A 26,511-nucleotide genomic window follows, 5' to 3' on the forward strand; every position below is an offset into this window, starting at 1 on the left:
TTACATTGCCCCTGCTGATTTCTTTCTTCCTGTCATATTTTCTTTTTGACCATCTTACTTTGAATACCATCCTACCATCTTTTTATAAATATTGTTTTGTAAACGGTTTGCCCACTTAACAATTACATTTCTTCTTTTTCTATTAAAATACATTTTGAAAGTAGAATAAGCTGCCATTTATTGTACGTACAATATACCAAGATATTTTATATCTCATTAATTCACATATTAATCCTGTGACATAGATATTCTTTCTTTCTTACAGATAAGAAAAGTGAGATTGACAGAGGCTAGGTAACTTGCCCAAGACTGCAAGTTAATAAGTAGAGTAGCAAAGCAAAAGATTTTTAACTCAGATCTCTCTGTCTTTTATTCTTTCTGTAAAATAAGGCTGAATTTTTTTTGTCATTGGCTGTTGACAAACTCCTGATTTATCTAAGATAAGTTTCTTGCTTAAGTAACAGAAAAGATCATACTAGAGACATCTGAATTGTAGTTTTTATTGTTCCTTTTTCATAAGTAGGAGAATGGCCTCTTAATGACTTCTTTGTCTTTGGATAGATCTGGGCTACACAACCTAGTTGAGTCAGGGCTACTGCATATGGTGGTGCAAATTGTCATCACATGAATGGAGCCTCTTGGAATTGTGCAGTATGTCATCTGCATAGGGTTTACTGTGGGCCTGATACGACCTACTAAAGTGGTAATACTTAAAAAGAGATTAGCTTTTTTTCTTCCAGCTGCAAAGACACCTTTGCTTGGTTGTTCTCCCAAGGCTAAGCATTTTTTACCTATTTTTAGGAGAGACATCAAATTTTTGTTTGACTAGCCCCTATATATTTTTTTAATAAACTACCCACTAGAATATATTTTAGATTGATATCTAAAATTTTTCATGAAAAATTTAAACTACCTCCTTGAACATTTTTTAGGTTGATACCTAAAATTTTTCATCAAAAATTTACTTGTAATTGTGTAATTTAACATAGTACATATGTTGTCTGACTTTTAAAACAGAGATGTTACATTAGTCTTTCAAATGTATCCTTTGAAACGATACCTACCATCAACCTTTTGCAAAAAACACAAGTAGCCCTTCTTTAGCATTTGGAAAGTTTACATTTTTCTTTTTTCTCTTTGAAGACATATCCCCTTTCCTTAATATAATAATGTAATATATTTTTAAAGTAGAAATTCTTTTATCACTCTACTGTGCTGTTCCATGACAATAATACATAAATTGAAATGTTAAAATTTATTATCTATGATTGTAAGTCTCTAAATAGTATTTTTTTTTTTCTTTTCAATTAAGGCATCAATCATTGTAACTTTTTTTTTTCTCTCTCTCTCTCTCTTTTGTTTTTATATTTTTGAGACAGACTGCCCTGTCACCCAGGCTGGAGTACAGTGGCATGATCTTGGGTTCCTGCAACCTCTGCCTCCCAGGTTCAAGAGATTCTCATGTCTCAGCCTCTTGAGTATTTGGGATTAAATGTGTGTGCCAACATGCCTGGCTAATTTTTATATTTTTAGTAGAAATGGGGTTTCACCATGTTGACCAGCTTGGTCTCAAATTCCTGGCCTCAAGTGATCCTCCTGCCTACACCTCCCAAAGTGCTGGGATTACAGGTGTGAGCCACTGTCCCCGATCATTCATTACAACTTTTACTGTTTGTATAAAATTGGTCAAAACAACATAAACATCATGAATTTTTGTGTTTATTTAAAGTATGTTTTTATTGGAAATACATCTTTCATTGAAATGAATGGGCTGTTCTCCTCTCGCCACTATAGCTTTGTATCTGAGTAGCATATGATTCATTGTTAGAATATGATAGTGTTCAGATGAGTTTCATTCCCAGTTTTTATTTTCATACATGTAATTGCTGACAAACATTGTTCACATAAAATAGATTAGAATTACATTGGAAGAGTTCTACTAAAGCAGTATCGTTCTATTTTGCTTTATTTTGCTTTGACTCTTTAATCTTCTGAGTTACATGTCAGAAATTATTGTTTCTTAGATTTTATTTTCCAGGTGGTAGTTGTTAACATTATTATTTCATATAGCAGTTTGTAATTGCAAATTCCTTTAACTTTTTCTGTCTTACTTTCTCATCACATGGAACAAGCATATCATATCTTTGCTTCCTTTTATAAGAGAGGAAATTGAAGTTTAGAAAGATTACATGTCTTACCTAAAGACCTATAGAGTCGGTAGGATAGTTACCTAGGCCCAGTGCATACCTTTTGCCTTCAAATTCAGTATTTGTTTTACTCTATCAGCAGTTACTCAAAATATTTTGAATTTCCCTCAACCATGGCCAATTTATCTTTCCATACTCTTTATTTATTATTATTTATTTATTTAGAGACAGGGTCTTGCTCTGTTGCCCGGGCCAGAGTACAGTGGCAAGATCTCAGCTCACTGCAGCCTTGACCCTTGAGCCCCTGATATTCCCATCTCAGCCTCCTGAGTAGCTAGGGCCACAGGCACACACCACCACACCTAATTCTTTAAAAAAATTATTTTTAAGGCCGGGCACGGTGGCTCAAACCTGTAATCCCAGCACTTCGGGAGGCCGAGGCGGGTGGATCACGAGGTCAAAAGATCGAGACCAACCTGGTCAACATGGTGAAACCCCGTCTCTACTAAAAATACAAAAAATTAGCTGGGCATGGTGGCGCGTGCCTATAATCCCAGCTACTCAGGAGGCTGAGGCAGGAGAATTGCTTGAACCCAGGAGGCAGAGGTTGCGGTGAGCCGAGATCGTGCAATTGCACTCCAGCCTGGGTAACAAGAGCGAAACTCCGTCTCAAAAAAAAAAAAAAAAATTATTTGTAGAGATGAGATCTTACTGTGTTGCCTCGGCTGGTCTTGAATTCCAAGGCTCAAGTGATTCCCCCGTCTTGGCCTCCCAAGTGCTGAGATTACAGGTGTGAGCCACTGTGCCTGACTACCATACCCTGTAAATGTATTTGTATCAAAAATGTCAAGCTGTTATAAAGGCCATTTATTTTATGGATGATATCTCCATGTAACCTAATTGACAAGAGCACTCCTCAAAACATGTCAAAGTATATACTACTAAGTACTAGTTGATTCACTTGTTGGTAAATACTTTTTTGTTAAAGGGATATAGAAAGTGTTAAATATTTTATAAAATACAAAAATTAAGAATTGACTATTATATTTTATCTTTAAAATGTTTTAAAATATTTTCTTACACATCTCACATTGACTCTGAAAGAAATCACAGAATTTTTTATCTGTGAGTTTTAGTGAGTATATCTTAAAAACACTTGGTAGTCCTGGAAAATATTCCATTTGGTTTTAAAATAATTATGACTAGGCATGGTGGTGGCTCACACCTGTAATCTCAGCATTTTGAGGGGCCAAGGTGGGTGGATCATTCAGGAATTGGAGACCAGCCTGGACAATATGGTGAAACCCCATTTCTACTAAAAATACAAAAAAATTAGCTGGCCTGTAATCCCAGCTACTTGGGAGGCTAAGGCAGAAAAATTGCTTGCACCCAGGAAACAGAGGTTTCAGTGAGCTGAGATCCTGCCACTGCACTCCAGCCTGGGCAACAGAGTGAAACTGTCTTATAAATAAGTAAATAGCAGGACTGAGTATACTAGTCAGGTTGGTGAGAGGTTCTTTTTTTTCTCACTAATCATGTGTCCTAAAAAGAACAGCTGAAAATAATTTAAATATACACAAAAATATGTTTTTAAAGTTAGTGATATAGCTAACCGTTATTTCGTATTTGGTGTATGTCATGCACCATTCTAAGCATGTGAAATATTAACTCATTTAATCCTTACCACAGCCATTTGAAGTGTTACCCCATTTTATAGATAATATAAATGAAGAACAGAGGTTAATAGCTTGCCCAAGGATGTACTAGTAGTAAGTCATAGAACCTAAAGTTGAACCCAGAGTCCCCATCTTTATCCATAATGTCATGCTGCTTCTCTGTTCAGTATTTCGTACTGTGTACTATATAATGAGAGACTTGTATACATTAGAGCAATGTATCATGGTAAGAATTAGGATAAGCTAAGGTCATGTGTTCCTTTTGTAAAGTAAAAGGAAGGTTGTCATTAACACAGGCACTTTGTTAGGAGGATAAGTTTGAGGAAAGAGAGTACTTACGGGAATTTATATCTGAAAACTGGTTCCCTTAAAATCATTCTTTTGTGGGGACCCTGGAAAAGTCTTTAGTATGTACTTTCTAGTTTAGGAAAGAGAGCAGTTACTCAAAAGTCTGAACTCCTGAATTTAAAAAAGCTAATCTGTCCAAGAGATTTGTTCTCTTAAGATTAGTTTGATTTATTCCTAGTATAGCTGTATCTAGGGAACACTGAAGAATATTAGCCCCAAGGATATGGTCCCCTGGAAAATTTTGCCTGAAGGTACTTTAATGGTAGGTAATTTAAACTAAATGTTCTTTCTAAAATATTGGAGCCCTTTGAGTAACAGTGCTACCTCATGTTAGATTCTATAAAGTGTTTCATGTTTCTTGTTTTAGTAGATTTATACCTTGGAAGCCCTGGTTAAGATAGAATAAATTATGATGTAACATTTGTGGTGGTGATGGTGGTGGTAGAGGTAGCTACTCCATGTACATACATTTCTACAATGGGTTTCAGGCTGAGCTCTGGGAAAGGATGTCATATTTTACCATCTTATGTAGTTGATCTATGTATCTCATACCTACATTCTGGCTCTTAAAGAGAATCTGAATTAGAGGCCCTTTGGGAAGCTCATATAGTCATTCACTTATGCTAGAATAGATGACTTGGCTATCAACCCCTTTCTGACTATAGCTCCCCATTTGTCATAGTCTGTATGTGCTGTACCCAACCTAGAGCAGGACACCATTTACTTTTTACAGAGATGGGGTCTCACTGTGTTGCCCAGGCTGGTCTTGAACTCCAGGCTTCAAGTGATATTCCTGCCTGCGCCTCCCAAAGTGCTGGGTTTATAGACATGAGCTATTGTGCTTGGCTTAAATTTTCATTTTAATTGGGCTTTTGTCACAGGAACATGCCACTCTGAATTTGTTTTTTCAGATATTAAGTTTGTTTCTTGAATTACTTGAACCTATTTTACATTGATTTTTATTTTCTCAGATCAATTTGTGATACTATTTTACTGATATCAAAAGATGTTTCAGCAAAGCTAGCAGATTTTTCCATGACTTTTTAGTCGTAGTTTAAAGATCAAAGCTTCATTCATCTAACAGTTTAACCTTTGCTTCTAAACTCTTAATTTTTTTCTTTAATAGCTTTTTTCTCACTCTGGAAATGAGTTGTTTATCCATGCTAATCAAGTATGCTGGTCACCTGAAAAAAAAATAAACAGAGCATTAAAGCACTACCATGAGATTTTGACGAGTCAGGGTTTCATCGTACCCCCCATTACTAGGAAGCATTCTTGAAAATCCCCACTATATTTCTGAGCTTTCTTTTTTCTTTTTTTCAAATTAGAGCTATGAGATTTTCCGTACAAGGATGTTTATTCTTATTTATGAAGTGTTTTCATTTTTAAGATTATTTTTATTTTCTCTCTTAAAAATTGTAAAGCCGGGCGCAGTGGCTCAAGCCTGTAATCCCAGCACTTTGGGAGGCCGAGGCGGGCGAATCACAAGGTCAAGAGATCGAGACCATCCTGGTCAACATGGAGAAACCCCGTCTCTACTAAAAATACAAAAAATTAGCTGGGCATGGTGGCGCATGCCTGTAATCCCAGCTACTCAGGAGGCTGAGGCGGGAGAATTGCCTGAACCCAGGGGGCGGAGATTGCGGTGAGCCGAGATCACGCCATTGCACTCCAGCCTGGGTAACAAGAGCGAAACTCCGTCTCAAAAAAAAAAATTGTATAGGTGTTAAATTTTAAAGTCCTGATTCTGCCAGATCAAATCATAGAAATACCCAATTACTTTTTTTTAAAGAGAAATGTACCAATACCAGTTCATTGTGCCCTTTTCTACAGAATCTGCCTTCTGTTAGTATATTTTACACAGGACCAGTCTTATTCACCTGCTTCGGACTCACATGTAGGCAACAAGATGATACTGACATGACTGGCTGTCTCAAAAAATTAAGATTTTTGTAATTGTCACACTTGTAGGGTCACAGTAAGTCCTGCAAGCCCCTTGCCCACCCCCACCCCCCAACTCCCAGAGTATCCACTGTTAGCAGAGAACTATACTGAATACAGTTTTTTTCTTTGACAGTCATTCTTTTTCCGTTATGGGAACTGAGTTGCCATCAAGGTGACATTAGCAGAAGGAAGGTACCAAGTATGTGTTTTGTATGCTGTACAAAATCAGTTCACTATAAATGATCACTGCCCACCAAAAATGCAGAATCCCAAAGGAAATATATAAGGGCCCTAAGGTCAAAGAAGATAAACGTATATATAGAGCTCAGTAAACCTTTCAGAGAATATTATTTCAGCTTCCTAAATACTAACAGTGTAATGTACAGTACATGATATATACCTTTTCACACTTAAGCCAGTTCATATTAAAGCTGCTTTTACTAAACTGCTTTGCAGAGATTTTTCTAATGGTTCTAGTTTTGATAATAAATTTGCTAATATTAATATGCATGTTGGGATGTTCTTTGGAATGTCAAGAGTTCTTTCTCACTTTTAATGCAATGTCAAAATTTTGTTTCTCATCTTTCCTGTTGGTTTGACTCTTATGTTTGTGCTTTCCACTTTACAGGCATGCAGTATGGTGAATATGTTAATAACCAAGCTAGCTCCGCACCAACTCCCTTGTCATCAACTTCCGATGATGAGGAAGAGGAGGAGGAGGATGAGGAAGCAGGTCTGCTTTAGCTTTACACCAGTTCTTGATCTTTTCCTGCTCAAATTTTCTTTTTATTTCCACAGTCTTTCGTAGCCTTTTAAAAAAGAGTCTTTGAAGATTTAGCATGATGAACTTACGAGGTTTGCATCATAGAAGCTTGTGTCACATAAAATGAGGTGTTTGTTTGCTTTGTTTTTCCTCCTTTAGACATCTTTGCCATATTGTAAATAATAGAATCCGAGTACCTCTTTCATGATAGTAAAGTGCATTCTTCCTTCAGAAATGCATTTCCTCCCATGTCACATGCAATAGAATGAGTCCTGACTAAAGCTTTTGGCTGATGATTGCTCTAGCATCATTTTAGGAATAATGCTTCATTTTCTGCTTTGCATGCTACTTTAGTCTAATCAAAATAAGCCGTGTGGATTTTATCATAGGGACAGAGAAATAGGACAGTGTTTCAGTGATGTCCTTTTGGCTCTTCTTGTCATGTATTCAGAAGGCCCAGAATTTGTAGTTATTTTATTTTCCTGCTTCATGAATTAGTAGTACATATCTTGCTAGTTGAAGAAGTTGTGTGTATGGTTATGTGTTGCCAGCTGTTGAATATCTTTTTCTGCCTTTGATAGGTAGAACACTGCTAAAAATTAAGCAGTTCAGTTCCTCCATTAATTCTAACACAGGTTGAATATCCCTTATCTGAAAGGCTTGGGGCGAGAAGTGTTTCAAATTTGGCATTTTTTCAGATTCTAGAATATTTGCATATACGTAGTGAGATAGCTTGAGGATAGGACTCGTCTAAATACGAAATTCATTTATGTTTCACATACACTTATAAACTCAAAGTGATTTTGTACTATATATGTTTTTTTTGTTTTGTTTTGTTTTTTTGTTGTTGTTTTTTTTTTTTTGAGACAGAGTTTCGCTCTTGTTACCCAGGCTGGAGTGCAATGGCGTGATCTCGGCTCACCGCAACCTCCGCCTCCTGGGTTCAGGCAATTCTCCTGCCTCAGCCTCCTGAGTAGCTGGGATTACAGGCACGAGCCACCATGCCCAGCTAATTTTTTGTATTTTTAGTAGAGACGGGGTTTCACCATATTGACCAGGATGGTCTCGATCTCTCGATCTCGTGATCCACCCTCCTCGGCCTCCCAAAGTGCTGGGATTACAGGCTTGAGCCACCACGCCCGGCTACTGTTTTTTATTTTTAAGACAGGGTCTCACTCTGTCACCCGGCCTGGAGTGCAGTGGCACAATCATGGCTCACTGCCACCTCGGCCTCCCGGGCTCACGCCATCCTCCTGTCACAACTCTCATGTAGCTGGGACTACAGGCCACCATGCACAGCTAATTTTTGTGGGTTTTTTTAGAGATGGGGTTTCGTCATGTTGCCCAAGCTGGTCTCGAACTCTTGCTGCACTCAGGCAGTCTGCCCACCTCAACCTCCCAAAGTGCTGGAATTACAGGCATGAGCTACCTCACCAGGCTTGTACAATATTTTTAATAATTTTGTACATGAAACAGTTTTTCCCATGACTTGTCATATAAGGTGTGGAATTTTCCACTTGTGGCATCATGTCAGCCCTCATAAAATTTTGGATTTTGGAGCATTTGAGATTTTGGATTTTCAGATTAGTGATGCTCAACCTATGAAATTGGACCAGTAAGTGATGATCTTTCAAGTTATTCTATGTGACCATGATTCTCCTGTTGTAAATGGGAAGATCTGTTCTACAGTCATTTTAAACACAAATTTTTCTTTCCTGTACATTTAAAAATATTCAAATCATTTTATGTGACTTTAGGGGATAAAATTAGGAGTGCCAGGTGGGAAATAATTTTTCTTACTCTATGTAAATACCCATCTATGTTTCTGAAATTTTTTTTTGTAATTTTTTATTTTAACAAAATTTCAGACTCACAGAAGTGTAAAAGCAACTCTCATGTACTCTTTACCCAGATAAACCATTTTTTCCACACTTGCTTTATAATTCTCTTTATCAATATATTTTTTTCTATACTATTTGCAAGTAAATTGGAGACATCATGAACTTTACTTCTAATACTTTATTGTATGTTTACTAACCATAAGATCAATGTCTTAACCAAAATACAGTTATCAAGAAATTGAATGTTGATACAGTAGTATCTGATAACACAATTCATTGTCAAATCTCAGTTGTCTCACGTAGATCTTTTATAGCTGTTTTCATGGTCCAGGATCAATCTGGACTATGCATTGAATTTAGTTGTCATGTTATTTAGAGTTCTTCACTCTGCAGCAATTCATTAGCCTTTCTCTTTCTTTGCCTTAATATTTTCAAAGAGTACAAACCAGTTATTTTGTAAAATGTTCCCCAGTGTGGGTTTATCTGAAGTTTCCTTATGATTAGATTCAGATCATACACTTTTCAGAGAATCACTACTAAAGCCATGTTGTGTTCTCAGTGCATCCTCTTTGAGGCACATGATGTCCGTTTGTTCTCATGTTGATGAGGTTAAGTTTTATGGTTTGAATAAGGTGGTATCTGCCAGATTTCTCCACTATAGAGTTACTACTTTCCCTTTTTGAAATTAATAAGTAATTTATGGGGAGATTCTTTGAGACTATGTAAGTGTTCTGTTGTCCGGAAAAGAGAGAGATCAAAAAGATTGAGCAGCCAGGTGTAGTGGCTCACACCTATAATCCCAGCACTTTGGGAGGCCGAGGCAGGTAGATCACCTGAGGTCAGGGATTTGAGAAACAGCCTGGCCAACACGGTGAAACTCTGTGTCTACTAAAACTACAAAAATTAGCTGGGCGTGGTGATGCACGCCTGTCCCAGCTACTTTTGAGGCTGAGGCAGGAGAACCTGGGAGGCCGAGGTTGCAGTGAGCTGAGACTGTGCCATTGCCCTCCAGCCTGGATGACAAAGCAAGACTCTGTCTCAAAGAAAAAAAAAAAAGATTTAGCATTTATAGCTTTTTTCTAATGTCTTGTTTATTGTTTTTCTTGAGTATATTATAGATTAAAAATTCCTAAGCTCTTAAGGCATTCGGTTTTTTTGTTTTTTTTTTTTTTTTTTTTTTTTGAGATGGAGTCTTGCTCTGTTACCCAGGCTGGGGGCAGTGGCACAATCTTGGTTCGCTGCAGCCTCCACGTCCTGGGTTCAAGCAATTCTGTTACCTCAGTCTCCTGAGTAGCTAGGACTGCAGGCACATGCTGCCATGCCCAGCTAATTTTTTATTTTTAGTAGTGATGGGGTTTCACCATGTTGGCCAGAATGATCTTGATCTCCTGACCTCGTGATCCACCTGCCTCAGCCTCCCAAAGTACTGGGATTATAGGCGTGAGCCCTTAAGGCAGTTGGATTTTAATAATGCCTAACGTTTTTAGCACTCACTGAACACTGGTAATAGCAGTATGGATCTAGTATGTCTCCTTTGGTTTTCGTGTCAGTTTTTCTATATTCACATCCCGACTTTGTCACCTTCTAGCTTTGTGATAATTATAGTAACAATTTCATATAGTTGTTTTTTGTTTTTTGTTTTTTTGGGACGGAGTTTCGCTCTTGTTACCCAGGCTGGAGTGCAATGGCGCGATCTCGGCTCACTGCAACCTCCGCCTCCTGGGTTCAGGCAATTCTCCTGCCTCAGCCTCCTGAGTAGCTGGGATTACAGGCACACGCCACCATGCCCAGCTAATTTTTTGTATTTTTAGTAGAGACGGGGTTTCACCATGTTGACCAGGATGGTCTCGATCTCTTGACCTCGTGATCCACCCGCCTCGGCCTCCCAAAGTGCTGGGATTACAGGCTTGAGCCACCACGCCCGGCCATATAGTTGTTTTAAGGATTGAAGATACTGTTTGGAAAATGCTTAGAAAAGTATGTGGCAAATGTTAAACATTCAGAAAGATTAGCTGTCATTACCAGCAGTGAGATTTGTGTTCTTGTCTGTTCTTCTCAACAATTCTGCAAGGAAGAAATAATCAACACTATTTTATAGATTAATTAACTGCAGCCTGAACATGTTAAGTAGCATTTGTCTGTGATCACACAACTGGTCAGTAGACAGAATAGGGATTCAAACTGAGGTGTCTCTGTAGAAGAGTATGAAAAGGAAAGTGTCTTCCTATCTAGTGAGAGACTATAAACCACTGGAGTAGGTGGAAAGGGCACATGACAGTAGTCACTACAGTATTAAACCGTGTTATCTTACTCCTGTCTTTTTTCTACTCTACAAAATAAGACTGTATTATTGACATTTGTACTAGAATCTTGGTGTTCTCTATTCAAGGTTTTTTTAAATGGTATTTTTGTTGGTTGCAAATTAAACATTCTCAGTGGTGGGAGAAAGGGAAGAAAGTCTAGCTTTAGAAGAAATTTTAATTTTATTTTTTTAAATCCTACCCAGTTACAATAATTTTTTCATATGTACAGAGGTAAAAGAAAGTGCCCGAAATTGGTATGGGGATTACATGTTAAGTGTCTTAATAAAGTAGCGATTTGGAGTGCTCTACTTCTTAAGCATTTCAGTGGTATTTATTCTCTTTATTTGTGAGATTTTTGTGTGTTTGTGTAGGATTGTTCTCCAACTTTGAAAAAAATTTATTGAACAGTGATGAAAAATCAACCAGCAGTTTTGAGAATCAGAATTTATTGGGTTAGCAGTGTTAAGTGTTGAGAAAAGTTTGGTCGAAAGCTGAGAAAAAAACAATTGGAAAATCTACTGGGAGGTATTTGTCTTGTTTTGTTTTTTCCCCCTCTGTAGCACTGTTTGGAGACAGAGGAAAGAGAACACGAAGAACATTTCCTGAGTCTCTTGCTAATATCTGTTATACATGTGATATCTGTTAAGTTGTAATAGTAGCCCTGTGTAGTAGGTGTTACTGTGAAATATGTTGTTACTAATGAGGAGCAGCTCAGAGATGTCAGGTGTTCATTTTCCCTCAACTGATATGTAGTGGACATGGATTTGAGTTACAGCCTTTTTATGTTTTGTGCAAGTTACGAGGAAATCTCAAATTATCCAGTTAATTTCAAATTTAGCAATACTAGTAAGTATATTGCCTTTGTTGACCCATGTTGCTTGTCTTTTAGAGAGAGAGAACAGCTTAAGTTTTAAAAAGGCTTAATTGCTTTCTGATACTCCTAGCTTCAAGGATTCTGAGCTATTCTTCTGATCTGTTCTCCTTCCTTCCTCAGATTTCAGCTCCCCCTCTTTTTCTCTTTCCCATTTTCTTCTTTCAAGCTGTAACATAAAGCTTGAGAAGAATGAGGGAAGATTCTTTTCAAGTACTAAATTTCATACTTGACCCCCCTTTGATCTCAGAATACTTACTGTCACTAATTGTAATGTGAAGTAACTGAGGCAAATTGATGCTGTCCAAGGATTAAGCATTGGACAGGTACCGAAGCTATTAATTCAGTGGAAATCAGCTTGTATGCTAAAAGCGGTATTTTGCTTGGTATCAGGATTCCAAAGATCAATATAGTAGCACAGCTCTGGCTATCACATACTTATAATATGATAGGAAACAGATACCATATGATGACAGTACAACTTGAAAAGTATAAGCGGACGCAGTGGCGAGTGTCTGTAATCCAAGCACTTTGGGAAGCCGGGTGGATCACCTGAGGTCAGGAGTTCGAAACCAGCCTGGCCAACATAGTGAAACCCCATCTCTACTAAAAATACAAAAATTAGCCAGGCATGATGGTGAGCGCCTGTAATCTCAGCTACTTTGGAGGCTGAGGCAGGAGAATTGCTTGAACCTGGGATATGGAGGTTGCGGTGACTGAGATCATGCCACTGCGCTCCAGCCTGGGTGACGAGTAAGATTCTGTCTCAAAAAAACAAAAGTGAAAAGTGTAGTAATTCAGGGTTGAGATTGTGCCCTACATAGGAGAGGAAATGATTTTCTATGGCCTATAGGAAAAGTTTGACAAAAGATTTGAAATTTGAAGGATGAGTAGTAACTTGCCATGTGAAGAAAGGAAATTATGGCTAACAGACCAATATGCATAATGCATAAACAGAAGAAAAAATGTAGTATTGGGTCAAGAGGCAGAAGTTTGGTCTAACTACATCATAAGGTAAAAGAGGATGGATGGTAAAGGGACAGGTGAGAGATGCAGGTGAACAGGACTAGTAGAAGCCAAATTTTGAAGTTTGTTTTAGGACAATATGAAAGCATTTAGACCTTATTTATTAAGATGGTAGGGAAATTAATGAAGCTTGTTTTTAAGTGTGTTCAGAATGTTAACATACAAGTTTTTAATAATGTTTTTTTAAAATACTCTTTTGATTTATTTGCCAGTGATGGCATGACCTCTAATTAATGCACTAATTAGAATACATTAAATAATTAGCAAAATATGGGTCTCTTTAGCTTACTGGTTTATTTGGGTTTGTAACAGTTATCATTGCTTTGATATTTTGACAGATTCAAAAACTAGATTTGCAGTTATTTTTTCTTCTGAAACTGAATTTAGACTAGCAGATTTCAAATTATTCAGTAAACAAAATAGAATATTTCTATAAAAATTAATACTTTAAAGCTTATAGCATTAGTAAAATGAACAATCTTTTTTTTTCTTTTTTTTTTTTTGCTCTGAAGTGATCATCTTTGACTCCATAAAATGAACAGTCTTTAAAATATTATCAGGTGATTTGACATGAAAGAAGCTAAACATCATAATTGAGTAGTATTATTTGGAATAAGTTGATATATAAGTAATCTTTTATCTTTGGACTTTATTTCTTTCAAGAGTAGTTATTTCTCGATATATACATTTAAAATTTTTTCTTAAAATGCCAATATTTTTAATAGCTGTTTTATTGAGAAATAATTCACATACTGTAAAATTCACGCGTTTAAATTGTGCTGTTCTGCAGTTTTTAGCATATTCACAAAGTAACAACCATCACTACTGTGTAATTCCAGAACATTTTCTTCACCCCAAAATAGAAACTTCGTACCTTTTAGCAGTCTTCCCATTCTACCCTCTCCCCACAACCTCACACAGCTCTCTATAGATTTGTCTATAGAGACAAATACTCTCTATAGATTTGTCTATTTTGAACTTTTTTAATATGTGGTTGTTACTTGCATCATCTTTCTCTTAGCATAATGTTTTCAGGGTTCATCCGTGTTGTGGCATATGTCAGTACTTTATTACTTTTTGTTGCTGAAAAATATTCCATATGTGAATATATCACATTTTATTTATCCTTTTATGAGTTAATGGACATTTGAGTTGTTTCTACTTTTTGGCTGTTATGAATAATCCTGCTGTGAACATTTTGTCGGCAAGTTTTTGTGTGGGTTTATGTTTTCATTTCTCCTGAGTAGAATTGCTGGGTCAAAACTCTGTGTTTAACTTTTGAGAAACTGCCAAACTGTTTTCCAAAGTAACCGCACTATTTTACAATCCAATGAGCGTTCTCATTTCTCCACATCTTTGGTAATAAGTTTTGGCAAAGATGTGGAAAAATTGCAATCCTCATTGGATTGGTTATAACCATCCTAGTGGCTGTGAAATGTTATCTTGTCATTTTGATTTTCATTTTCCTGATGGATAGTGATGTTAAGCATCTTTTCATGTGTTTATTGACCATTTGTTTATCTTCTTTAGATAAATATCTTTTTAAAATCTTTGCCCATTTTTCATTTGGTTATTTGTTGTTTTATTGTTGAGTTTTAAGAGTTTATTACATATTCTTGGTATGAACCCCTTATCAGATATATGGTTTACAAATATTTACTCTCGTTCTTTTCACTTCTTGATGATATGGCAACCTTTAGAGCCCAAAAGTTGTTAATTTTGATGAAGTCCAAATTATCTGTTATTTTATTTGTTGCTTGTACCTTTTATATCGTATCTAAAAATTTATTTAATCATGAAGATTTATTCCTGTATTCTAAGAGTTTTATAGTTTTAGCACTTACATTTTATGTCTGTAATCCATTTTGAGTTAGTTGTAGTGTAAGGTATAAGAAAAGGATACAACTTTGTTCTTCTGCATGTAGGTATGTCTAGTTGTTCCAGCACCATTTGTTGAAAATACTATTATTTTCCCATTAGAATGTCATGGTAAATTGTTGAGGTTTATTTAGGTAAAATACACATAATATAAAATCAACTGTAATTCAGTGGCATTTAGCATATGTACAGTATTGTGCAGCCCCCACTTCTATCTAGTTCTAACTTTGTGAAGTACTAGACATTTTCATTATCCCAAAAGAAAATCCTGCACTCATTAAGCAGTTATTCCTCATTTTCACCTCCCCTCAGCCCCTGACAACAACCATCTCCTTTCTGTCTCTATGGATTTACCTGTTCTGGATATTTCATATAAATAGAATTATATGATATATGATCTTTCCATCTGATTTATTTTACTGAGGCAAATTTTCAGGTTTCGTTCACATTGTAGCATGTTTCAGTACTTCGTTTTTATGGCTAAATAATATCTAATTTTATAGATACACCATATTTTGTTTATTCATTTATCTGTTGAATATTTGGAGACTTTTGACCTGATATATCAGCATTCTGCTTTAGTTTAAAATTCACAAATGAGCCGGGCGCGGTGGCTCAAGCCTGTAATCCCAGCACTTTGGGAGGCCGAGGCGGGTGGATCACGAGGTCGAGAGATCGAGACCATCCTGGTCAACATGATGAAACCCCGTCTCTACTAAAAGTGCAAAAAATTAGCTGGGCATGGTGGCACGTGCCTGTAATCCCAGCTACTCAGGAGGCTGAGGCAGGAGAATTGCCTGAGCCCAGGAGGCGGAGGTTGCGGTGAGCCGAGATCGTGCCATTGCACTCCAGCCTGGGTAACAAGAGCGAAACTCCATCTCAAAAAAAAAAAAAAAAAAATTCACAAATGAACAAAAAGGAAGAGCCATTACTTTCCATTCTTTATTAAGAGGAAAGATATATGTGCAAAATTGTTGTACTTATCACGAAGAAGACAGTAAATATTAGTGTCTTCTACCTATTATGTATTTAATGGGTGTCTTCATATCCACTGTCTCATTTAGACCTTATAAGAATATTAAGGCCAGGCACCGTGGCTTACGAATGTAATCCCTGCACTTTGGGAGGCCGAGTAGTGTGGATCATGAGGTCAGGAGTTCGAGACCAGCCTGACCACATGGCGAAACCCCATCGCTACTAAAAAAAAAATACAAAAATTAGCCAGGCATGGAGGTGTGCACCTGTAATCCCAGCTACTCAGGAGGCTAAGGGAGGAAAATCGCTTGAACCTGGGAGGTGGAGGTTGCAGTGAGCTGAGATTGCACCACTGCACTTCCCTTGGCCGCAGAACGAGACTCCGTCTCAAAAAAAAAAATTGTTAGCATTTTGCATAAGAGAATATTGATGATTGTAACTTATTCAAAGTTATATAGCAAGTTACCTTCACTTATTCTCAGGAGAAAAAAACCACAAAGGTATATACCAAGTAAATGACGGAGCTGATGTAACTGAAGTCTTTGCCTCCAAATCATGTTCTTTGCTGATAATAAAGTGTTCCTACACAAAAAACATAAGCTATTATGCCCTGAGTCAGTATACCTAATTCTCATGTTTATCCAAAATTATTCAATGAAAGATAATTATGCATACCTGTTCTTTTTCTATCACAGTTGAAAATTAACCTAAATGTAGTTTAAACACCAGTTATAATATTGCTAAGAGCAAGGGATAACCTCTGTAGCACAGAATTTTGTGTTACTGTGAAACAGGCCAAGATCTCTAACATAATAGAGGGATCATGCACTTTTTTTTTTAATTCATCATAATATACTCTAGCATATGTACCTAGGATAATTGTAGATCTCAATAAAATATTTGTTGAATGAAGTATATTGCATGTTTTATTCATGTGACCTGTGACCAGATTTCATCATAAATTGCCACTGAACTCTCAAATTTTACAGGTTTTGAATGAGCACACATAGTAAAAATTCTTATAGTCCAATGTTGGGTACCAGCCCCAACCCTGTTCGTGGGTACCCCGAGCCTCAGTGTTGATGAGGGATTCAGAAAGGGGATAAAGACAAAGACATAGAAATAGAGTTAAAGTGTGGGTCCAGGGGACCAACGTAAAGTGCGAAGATCACGTTGCCCCTGAGTTCTGGTTTCCACGGGTTTTTATTAGGTGCACACACTCATTAATTGAGGGGTGGAAAGCAGAGTGGGGGTTTATCAGGGAGGCCTTGAAACTATTGTGGGGCAAGATAGCTAGGGAGAAGCATGCATGATTAGAATACAATGAAACAGGTGGTTCTTCTAAGAGAAGCTAATGTAGTACACCAAGTTTTACCACTGATCATTATCGATATGCAGCTGCACCAGAACACAGCAGGTAGGGTGCCACCAGGTCTGACCACACACAATGCATCAAGGAGCTTTTATCTCCCGAGCACTGTGGACATAAGGCAACCAAAATTACCCTATGTTCTGAGAACATAGGCGGAGCAGGAGGTGTTCCACTGTCTCCACCTGGAAGGCCTTACTGCCTTGCCAGCTCCCATCTGCAAAGACCCTCCCAGATCTTGTGAGCAGAGATCACCAACTTTTCCCAGGTGTTTACACAAGCTTTCTTTATGAGACTCCTGTGCAGACCCCATGTTGGAAAGGAGTACGTGGAACCAAGGCAGTGTTTTCCTGCCTTGCAACCACATCGTGGATGTGCCACGGTTAATGGGGCACTCTCAGACGGTCTAACTTTAGGCCTCCATTACTGCTTTTGCTCGTGCTTTTACAAGCTACAGTCTGTTCTTTTTTGTGCTGTGCTTTTTTCATTCACTATTGTTTATCTCAGGGTCTAAACTTAAGTGTACCGCAAACTCTATAAGCTAATGAGCAAATCAAACTTGTATTTGTTTAATCAGTAGTAGCAGAGACAGCATATGTCTGCCTCTGGTCATCTGGGCCCACAGTCCAACATATATGTAAATTAGTGTGCCTTTCATTTATATTACTTTTTTAAGTATGGCAGGTGTTATTTGATTTCTATTCTGCAGATATATAAACTGAAACACAGAAAAGCATTGTAGCATGCCAGAGAGCAGCCTAAGCCACAGACTCCTCATTTATAAATGTCTCAAACAGCTGTATTATGATATAAATATGAGTCATTAGAATTTAATTATCTTAAAATACCGTAATTACTGATCAAATGTATTTAGTAGTATGAGATTTGGTAGATGTAATCCTTAAGATGTGACTATATTAATATTTCTGTCAACCTAAAATTTTTATTTACGTGTTCGACTACTTTTAAAAGTTTAGGGCCGGGTGCGGTGGCTCACACCTGTAATCCCAGCACTTTGGGAGGCCGAGGCGGGTGGATCACGAGGTCAAGAGATCAAGACCATCCTGGTCAACATGGTGAAACTCCGTCTCTACTAAAAATACAAAAAATTAGCTGGGCATGGTGGCTCGTGCCTGTAATCCCAGCTACTCAGGAGGCTGAGGCAGGAGAATTGCCTGAACCCAGGAGGCGGAGGTTGCGGTGAGCCGAGATTGTGCCATTGCACTCCAGCCTGGGTAACAAGAGCAAAACTCCGTCTCCAAAAAAAAAAGTTTATTATCTGTTCTCTAAGATGCCTTACGTGTTTAACTGAATTTTATCCCACTCATCAGCTTCATAGTCTCCCCACTCTCCCTTCTTTATTCTTATCCGAAATCCATTGGTTTTTAAAATGTCTTTAGACATCAGTCATTTTACTTTTTACTAGAATCAGGAATTTTCCTAGTTCAGCAAAAACATCTTTTTCAAAATTGCCAAAGGCTGCTTTCAGATACTTTTGTCATTTTAAACCTAGTAGATATTTTGTTTTTCCTTGTAGGTGTTGACAGCTCTTCTACCACAAGCAGTGCTTCTCCAATGCCTAACAGCTATGATGCCTTGGAAGGAGGCAGTTACCCAGGTAATTTGTTGTTTTGTTCTTGCTTGATCTTCATTTTTAAAGTTATTGACCGTCAGTTCCCTTCAAATGTGAACATGTATTATACATAATAGCAGGTTATATTTTTAACAGAAATAGAGGACATTTTTCTGGCATTTCTCAGCCTCAGCTTCCCTAGTGTTGTCACTACCATGAAGGTTGTTTCTGGGGCCATTATTTTTTGTTGTTACCGTACTCTTTTTATCTTTTTCTAAAAGATTTTCAATAGTTTTTCTCTTCTTTCTCCTTCTTTTTAAAGAATAACTATAATCCTTGCATAAATTTTATATTTCTATTTTCATGCTTAGGGCTTTGAATTCTTTTCAGCCAGCCTCTGAGTATAGTTTTTGACTCTTTGCTCCCTCAAAGGCTTCTGGCCACCCTCAGTGGGTAAATAGATGCTACCCCCAACTAGGGGGTAGATTTTAGAGACATCACTTTTAACCATATCTGGAAATCACTTTAGTCATTACATTCAAGTACAGCAGTGGGTAGTATTTTTTTTAAAAAACTATCATTTCATTTTAGTATCTTACCCTGTGATTTTTCTTGTTCTCCTATCACTGACAACCTGACAACTGTACCTGACCTCTCTTTTTCTAGTGATTCCAGACTTTAACAGAAAAAGCAGTATTGCCTTTCTCTTAATTTATCTCTTTGTTGATGATGCAGGGTTAAGCTTAATTGAAGTTGGAATGTTCTATACTTTAAAATACCATACTATCTTGCTATCGCTATTCTATGAATCAGTAGAAAACTTTAATCTTTTCAGCACAGTATGGAATTCCTTTGTAATATTTTAAGAATACTTGAATGAACGACTCAGTTTTTTGTAATTAAGAATTTTTGCCCTAGGATGTGTACAAGAGAAAGAGCAAGAGAGAAAGTGTGTGTGTGTGTGTGTGTGTGTGTGTGTGTTGTAAACCGTTCAAAAAATCTCTTGTCAAGATATTCTAGAAGAGTTGCTTCATTCACTAGAAGATAAACAACCATACAGTATCTCATGAGCTCTAAATTAATGTGAAGTGAAACATTTAGTGTAGGATAGTTGAAAGATTCTGCCTCCTACAGTCAGACTGGTTTCTTTGTATTCCTTCAGTCAACAAATTCTAATCTTATAATGAACTATGTGTTGAGAGTATTGCAATAGATGTGGACAAGTTTTCTACCTATTTATACTGCACCAAAATTAAAGAAATATGTGAGCATCTGTAGCAGTAATGTTAAATGAATTGTAGGTCTGCTATAGGTCAGGTACTAGGGTAGATCTCTAGAAACATAAGAATTACTGTCCTTTCCTGAAGAAGATAAGAAGATTTAGACCTTCATGTTTATAACTCCAATTTTATTATCTCTCTTTCTTTCTCTTTTTTTTTTTTTTTTTTCTTTTTTGAGACAAGCCCTTACTCTGTTACTCAGGCTGGAATACCGTGACATGATCATGGTTCACTGCAGCCTGGAACTCCTGGACTCACATCCTCTCTCCTCAGCCTCCCAAGTAGCTGGGACTACAGGTGCACACCACCATACCCAGCTTTTTTTTTCGCTACATACAGATGGGGTTTCACTTTGTTGTCCGGGCTGGTATCAAATATCTGGCTTCAAATAGTCCTTCCACCTCAGCCTCCCGAAGTATTGGGATAATAGGTGTGAGCCATTGCACCCAGCCCTAATTTTTTTTATTTCTTATGCTGATAACTTGTCAGCTTAAGAGAAGTTCTGCCCATGTTTCCATCACCATGAGGAGGGACAAGCAAGAGATCTAAAGATTATGACACTGCATTGAAGGTCTTACCCTCTTAAGAAGTCTGGGAGGTTACCAGAAAGCCAGTAAGCTGATCATTGCTTAATCAGCACAAGATGATAGCAGAATGACCAGGAGTGTATCTTCAGAATTAGAGCCGATAAGGAGATATGATTCCTCAAGGAAAAAAAAAAAAAGATTGATTCAGTTAAATGTTTCTAAGAATACATATGTGTGTGTGTGTGTGTGTGTGTGTTTATACATATATTTCATATATATATTTTTTTTATGATAAGAGAGGAGAGAGAGTAAATGTAGACAATATATTTTTGCAGAATCCAAATGCTGGTGAAGAATATGAACTAAAATGAGTGCACATTGTAGAGTTCACATCAAAATGGGACTAAACAGTCAGTATACCAAATCATTAATGCTTATGTGCAGTTTAAAGTAACTTTTAGAGTTTCTTTCTGTTATTATTGTTTTTGTACGTGATATTTAAGTTTTCTACAGTTTTTTTCGTCTTAATTCCACTTTTTGTTTTAAATTTAAATAAGGGTATTTCAAATTTAAATAAGGACATTCATTCATTAAATACGTGTTATTTGACATTACATGCTAAACATTGTTCTAGGTGTGGGACACTATTCTAGATACTATCTTTCATACTTTACTCAGAGTTTTGCCACTGCAAATAATGCACATTTCTAGGGGATTATGGAAACATGCCACTCCTTCCATAGAGTTAGTTTTTATATTGATTGTAGGGTCAGATAAAGCAAATTAGAGAAAAGAGTGAGTGGCACCCTTTTTATTGCTTGCTTTGTTTTGTGCTTCTTAGTTTCTCCTGAGAGAATTCTTTAAAACTGTATTAACTGTGTGTGTGTGGATGTGGGTGTGTGTGGGTGTGAGATATATATTGCTCTTACCTGTTAGAATTACCAACTCAAGGGGCTCATGCCTGTATTCTTAGCACTTTAGGAGGCCAAGGTATAAGAATCTTTTGAGCACAGTAGTTCAAGACCAGCCTAGACAGCATGGGGAGACCCCATTTCTATTTTAAAAATAGAAATACTAGCCAGGCATGGTGGCTCACGCCTGTAATCCCAGCACTTTGGGAAGCTGAGGCAAGTAAATCACAAGGTTAGGAGTTGGAGAACAGCCTAACCAACATAGTGAAACCCCGTTTCTAAAAACAAAAATTAACTGGGTGTGGTGGTGCATGCCTGTAATCCCAGCTACTCAGGAGGCTGAGACAGGAGAATCGCTTGAACCTGGGAGGTGGAGGTTGCAATGAGCCTAGATCTTGCCACTGCACTCCAGTTTGAGCAACAGAGTGAGACTCAATCTCACACACAAAAAAATAAAAATAAATAAAAAATAAATACCAACTAAAGTTGGTGAAATGATGTAAAATTTGGGGTGGAGTTTTCTCATAAATACTCCTGCAGAAAGGAAAAAAAAAAGATGTAGTAGGACAACACGTAAAACAAGATTAGCGCCGGGCGCGGTGGCTCAAGGCCGGGCGCGGTGGCTCAAGCCTGTAATCCCAGCACTTTGGGAGGCCGAGGCGGGTGGATCGAGAGGTCGAGAGATCGAGACCATCCTGGTCAACATGGTGAAACCCCGTCTCTACTAAAAATACAAAAAATTAGCTGGGCATGGTGGCTTGTGCCTGTAATCCCAGCTACTTAGGAGGCTGAGGCAGGAGAATTGCCTGAACCCAGGAGGCGGAGGTTGTGGTGAGCCAAGATCGCGCCATTGCACTCCAGCCTGGGTAACAAGAGCGAAACTCCGGCTCAAAAAAAAACAAGATTAGCAAAATATGGATAATTATTGAAGCTTAGTGATAGGTGTATGGGGTTCATTATTCTCCCTACTTTGTGTGTGTTCAAAATTTCTTAGAATAAAAAGCTTTAAAAAGCAAAAGGGAAATCCCAAGGGTTGTGGATTGGATCATTAGTCCAGTCTTTGTGGAATCTTGATTTTTAGTTCTTAACGTCAGGTGTTTCTATTTTTTTAGATATGCTTTCTTCATCAGCAAGCAGTCCTGCTCCTGATCCCGCCCATGAACCTGATCCTGCTCCTGCTCCAGCTCCAGCTTCAGCTCCAGCTCCTGCCCTTCCTCAGCCTTCAAAAATGGCTAAGCCTTTTGGCTATGGCTATCCAGCACTTCAGCCTGGTTATCAGAATGCTGCAGCACCACATGCTTCTGGAGTACAGCCCAGTAACCCAGTGTATTCTGGATTCCAGCAGTATCCTCAAGTATGTATTCAGTCATATACACACATTGTAACAGTTATAAAACTTAATTCTGACAAATTCCTGGTGGGGTTTGTACCTTTGATTCAAATGGATCTTAGTGACAAATATAGATCAGCCTAGGTCAAACATATGTAGAATTTGATCTCAGGTTTTTTGTGTGTATATATTTAGAAAAAGATTAAATGAAATATACATTTCACATTTTTAAAGAGGTTAAATCTAGCTCAAGATATTAGCTATGATTTTCTTCTTCATTGCGTCTTTTTCAGTCTACAATTGCAGATAATAATTTTATAATCAGAAAATTTAAGTAAACATTATGGTTTTTTTAAATTTTCTATTAAACTGGCATTCTCTTCAGAAAATGACATGGTAAAATGTGATTTGGTCTCTATTCTTCATTTGAAGAACTTTATGATACATAACTGACCTTGATGAGAGCCTCCAGATACATAAATCTGCTCATCAGTTCACATGCTCATTTACTGCTGAAGTGGCTACGATCTGGGTATAAACCTGGGGTTTGTCATCTTGTAGCCAGGAAAATTTAGGACACCTACATACACGAGTTTAGGGGTGGAAGTTTAATAGGCAGAAGAGAAGAGAAAGAGAAACAGCTTTCTCCATAGAAAGAGAGGCGTCTCCCAGCAGAAAAGACCGGCTGGTGGTTGATGCACAGGATTTTATAGTCTTATCTTGAGGAGCCTGTGTCTTTTTTTTTTTTTTTTTTTTTGAGACGGAGTCTCCCTCTGTCCCCAGGCTGGAGTGCAGTGGAGCGATCGCGGCTCACTGCAACCTCTGCCTCCCGGGTTCAAACAGTTCTCCTGCCTCAGCCTCCCGAGTAGCTGGGACTATAGATGTGCACCATCACACCCAGCTAATTTTTGTATTTTTAATAGAGACGGGGGTTTCACCATGATGGCCAGGATGGGGTCGATCTCTTGACCTCGGGATCCGCCCGCCTCAGCCTCCCAAAGTGCTGGTGTCTTATTTACATAGGGCTCACGATTGGTTCCATTAGATGTGATGTTTACATGAGGCGTTGGGGAACAGGCTGGTCACCCTGCCCTAGTCTTATTATGCAAGTGAATTATCCTTGGCCAGCACCATCTTGTCTGCTCCTTACTGTACTGTGGCAGGCAGAGAAGGGATGATGGAGCCACCATCTTGAACGTATCTAGTCCCTAGTTCCTGCCAGAATTCCCTCATGCAGGCTCGCAGCTTGCTTGTCCATGTCTGCAGCTCGACTTTACAGGCTGCTCTTTGTAGGAAAATAATTTGGGGCTGCTTTTCATTAAAAAGAAAAGCCTTACTGAGAACTCACATACCCTCACTATCTGCCTAAGTGATTTCTTCTTAACTCCTGTATCCCTTCCTCTAGGACCCATTCTGACATGACCTTTTCTGGAGCCACCTCATAAACATAGCAGTATAACAAATGATACGATATTTATACAGTGAAATGCTTAACAGGACAGTATTTCACATCTGTATTTCTTGAGAAGATAAAATATAGGGCAACTTTTTTTATTTTATTTTTTTGAGATGGAGTCTCACTCTGTCGCCCAGGCTGGAGTGCAGTGGCACAATCTCAGCTCACTGCAACCTCCGCCTTCTGGGTTTTAGGTGATTCCCAGCCTCAGCCTTCGGAGTAGCCAGGATTATAGGCACCCACCACCACGCCTGGCTAATTTTTGTATTTTTAGTAGAGATGGGGTTTCACCATTTTGGCCAGGCTGGTCTCAAGTGATCTGCTTGCCTTGGCCTCCCAAAATGCTGGGATTACAGGCATGAGCCAATGTGCCCGGCAGGGAAACAGTTTTAATGACAAAAGTATTGCTACTTATAGAAAACTGTTCTTAGTTGACTAACCTTATAGAAATTTTATAGTGAAGAAAGAATGAAAATTAGAAATAGGATAATCAGTGAGGAGCAGTGGCTCACTCATGTAGTTCCAGCTACTCAAGACTAAGGTAGAAGTATTTGGGGGTGGGCAGGGGAGAAAAAGGAAAATTATTTGTTTCTGGAATTTAACCTTAGAATTAAAGTACAGAAGAAAAAGGGAGGAGGAAAACTGAGAGAGACATTAGAGGAATATGGGTAGTTAGTACAGATTCTCTGCCTCTCATTTTGCTAGATTCTCTTTGTGGCTCTGTTGTGCCATTTGAAACAATTTTTAAGTCTGTCTTTGCCGACTCTTGTACTTTTAGGCAAATTCCTATTTGAGTTGTAACATATTATTTACTTATAATTTTAATGACAAGAAAACCAGGTTCAAAGAAAGGATTGATTCTTGGAAGTGTTGAGCAAAGAGGAAAAAAAATTATTTTGAAATAGTAAGTGGTCTTACATAATGACTTAGGACAATAGTCCACGAACCATGGACCTCTAGCCAAATCTGGCCCACTGCCTGTTTATAATAAAGTTTTATTGGAATACAGCCATGCCCATTCTTTTATGTTATTGTCTATGACTGTTTTTGCACTGCAGTGATACAGTTTAGTAGTTGTAAAAGAGATCATGTAGCTCTCAAAACTTTAAAATATTGACGGTCTGATTCTCCACAGAAAAACTTTGCTGACCCCTGACGTAGGCATATAGGAAGTATTTTTGATTTCATATTTTATGTGGGAGGTTATTTTATAAAAGTCAAGAAATTATTTTTGGAGTAAGAGTAAAAATTAATATTCTACCAGAATTAAAAAATACAACATTCTATTCTGTAATCACGATTCTTTTTATGTTCTGGGTCTAGTACATGTGTCAGAAAAGTTTGGATAAAGGGGACAAAGATATACTAAAACATTAGCTGGGTTATTAATCACACTTATGTGAGCATCATAAAGCCAAAATATTTAGAAGTAGACTGTTAAGAGAGCAACCATTTCCACCCTTTTTTTTTTTAAATATAATTGGAAGCATAGCATATGTACTCATGTCTAGATTCTTTTGCTCAACATTATGCTTATTGTGTGATTGTAATTCACTTGTTTTCATTGTTATGTGGTACTCAATCATGTGAATAGACCAGTTTGTTTATTGGTTCTATTGTTGATGGGCATTGGGGTAACTTTCCAGTGTGGGGCTATTATGAATGATGCTATTGTGAACATTTCTGTCCCTGTCTTTTAGTGAGTATATATAGGAATGGAATTGCTGGGCCATTGGGTATTCATTTTTCAATTTTAGCAGTTAAAACTAGACAGTTTGCCAAAGTGATGTTCTGACGTATACCTCAATAGCAGTGTGTGTGAGTTCAGTTGCTTCACCTTCTTTCAACACTTGGAATTTTGACTTTTTAAATATTAGTCATCTTCCTTCATTTTATGAGGAATAGAAACTCAAATAAGTGAAATCACCTGTCCAGTACCAGACTTGATTCTAAGAATGCAAAAGACCTTGCAATCAGAATTAAGCACTTTTTTCTCTTTAACTGGAAAGGACTTGTACAGTCCGATTTGATCTATGGATCTTTTCAAAGAAAATTATGAGCAGCTATTTTATTTTTTTCTGATCTGAATTTAAAATAGTCTTTTGGACACTACTGTTTTAGGGTCGGTGAACAGTAATGATTTAGATATACAGCTAGGACCTACATTTAAATTCTTACCTATTTACTAAAAAAAGATTATAAATTTAAACCTAAGATTAACACTATCAGACTTTTATAAAAGAAGCCTGTTTGTTTGTTTGTTTGTTTGTTTGTTTGTTTGAGATGGAGTCTT

The 26,511-nt window shown here is 37.6% G+C and overlaps 1 protein-coding gene across 3 annotated transcripts in view; it reads left to right on the forward strand.

The window, feature by feature from the left end:
* Nucleotides 1-26,511, forward strand: part of SEC24B (SEC24 homolog B, COPII coat complex component) — a 120,123-nt gene that overhangs the window by 48,533 nt on the left and 45,079 nt on the right. For 2 of the 3 annotated variants that reach the window (XM_039468402.2, XM_074396557.1), the window contains exons 4-6: nucleotides 6,744-6,848; nucleotides 18,679-18,759; nucleotides 22,545-22,786. In XM_039468402.2, coding sequence (XP_039324336.1) covers nucleotides 6,744-6,848; nucleotides 18,679-18,759; nucleotides 22,545-22,786 — 428 coding nt within the window. The remainder of the gene's footprint in view (nucleotides 1-6,743; nucleotides 6,849-18,678; nucleotides 18,760-22,544; nucleotides 22,787-26,511) is intronic. The other variant, XM_039468403.2, reaches the window with a different exon arrangement.

Source organism: Saimiri boliviensis, chromosome 3 (assembly GCF_048565385.1).
Source record: "Saimiri boliviensis isolate mSaiBol1 chromosome 3, mSaiBol1.pri, whole genome shotgun sequence".
NCBI classification, from domain to species: domain Eukaryota; kingdom Metazoa; phylum Chordata; class Mammalia; order Primates; family Cebidae; genus Saimiri; species Saimiri boliviensis.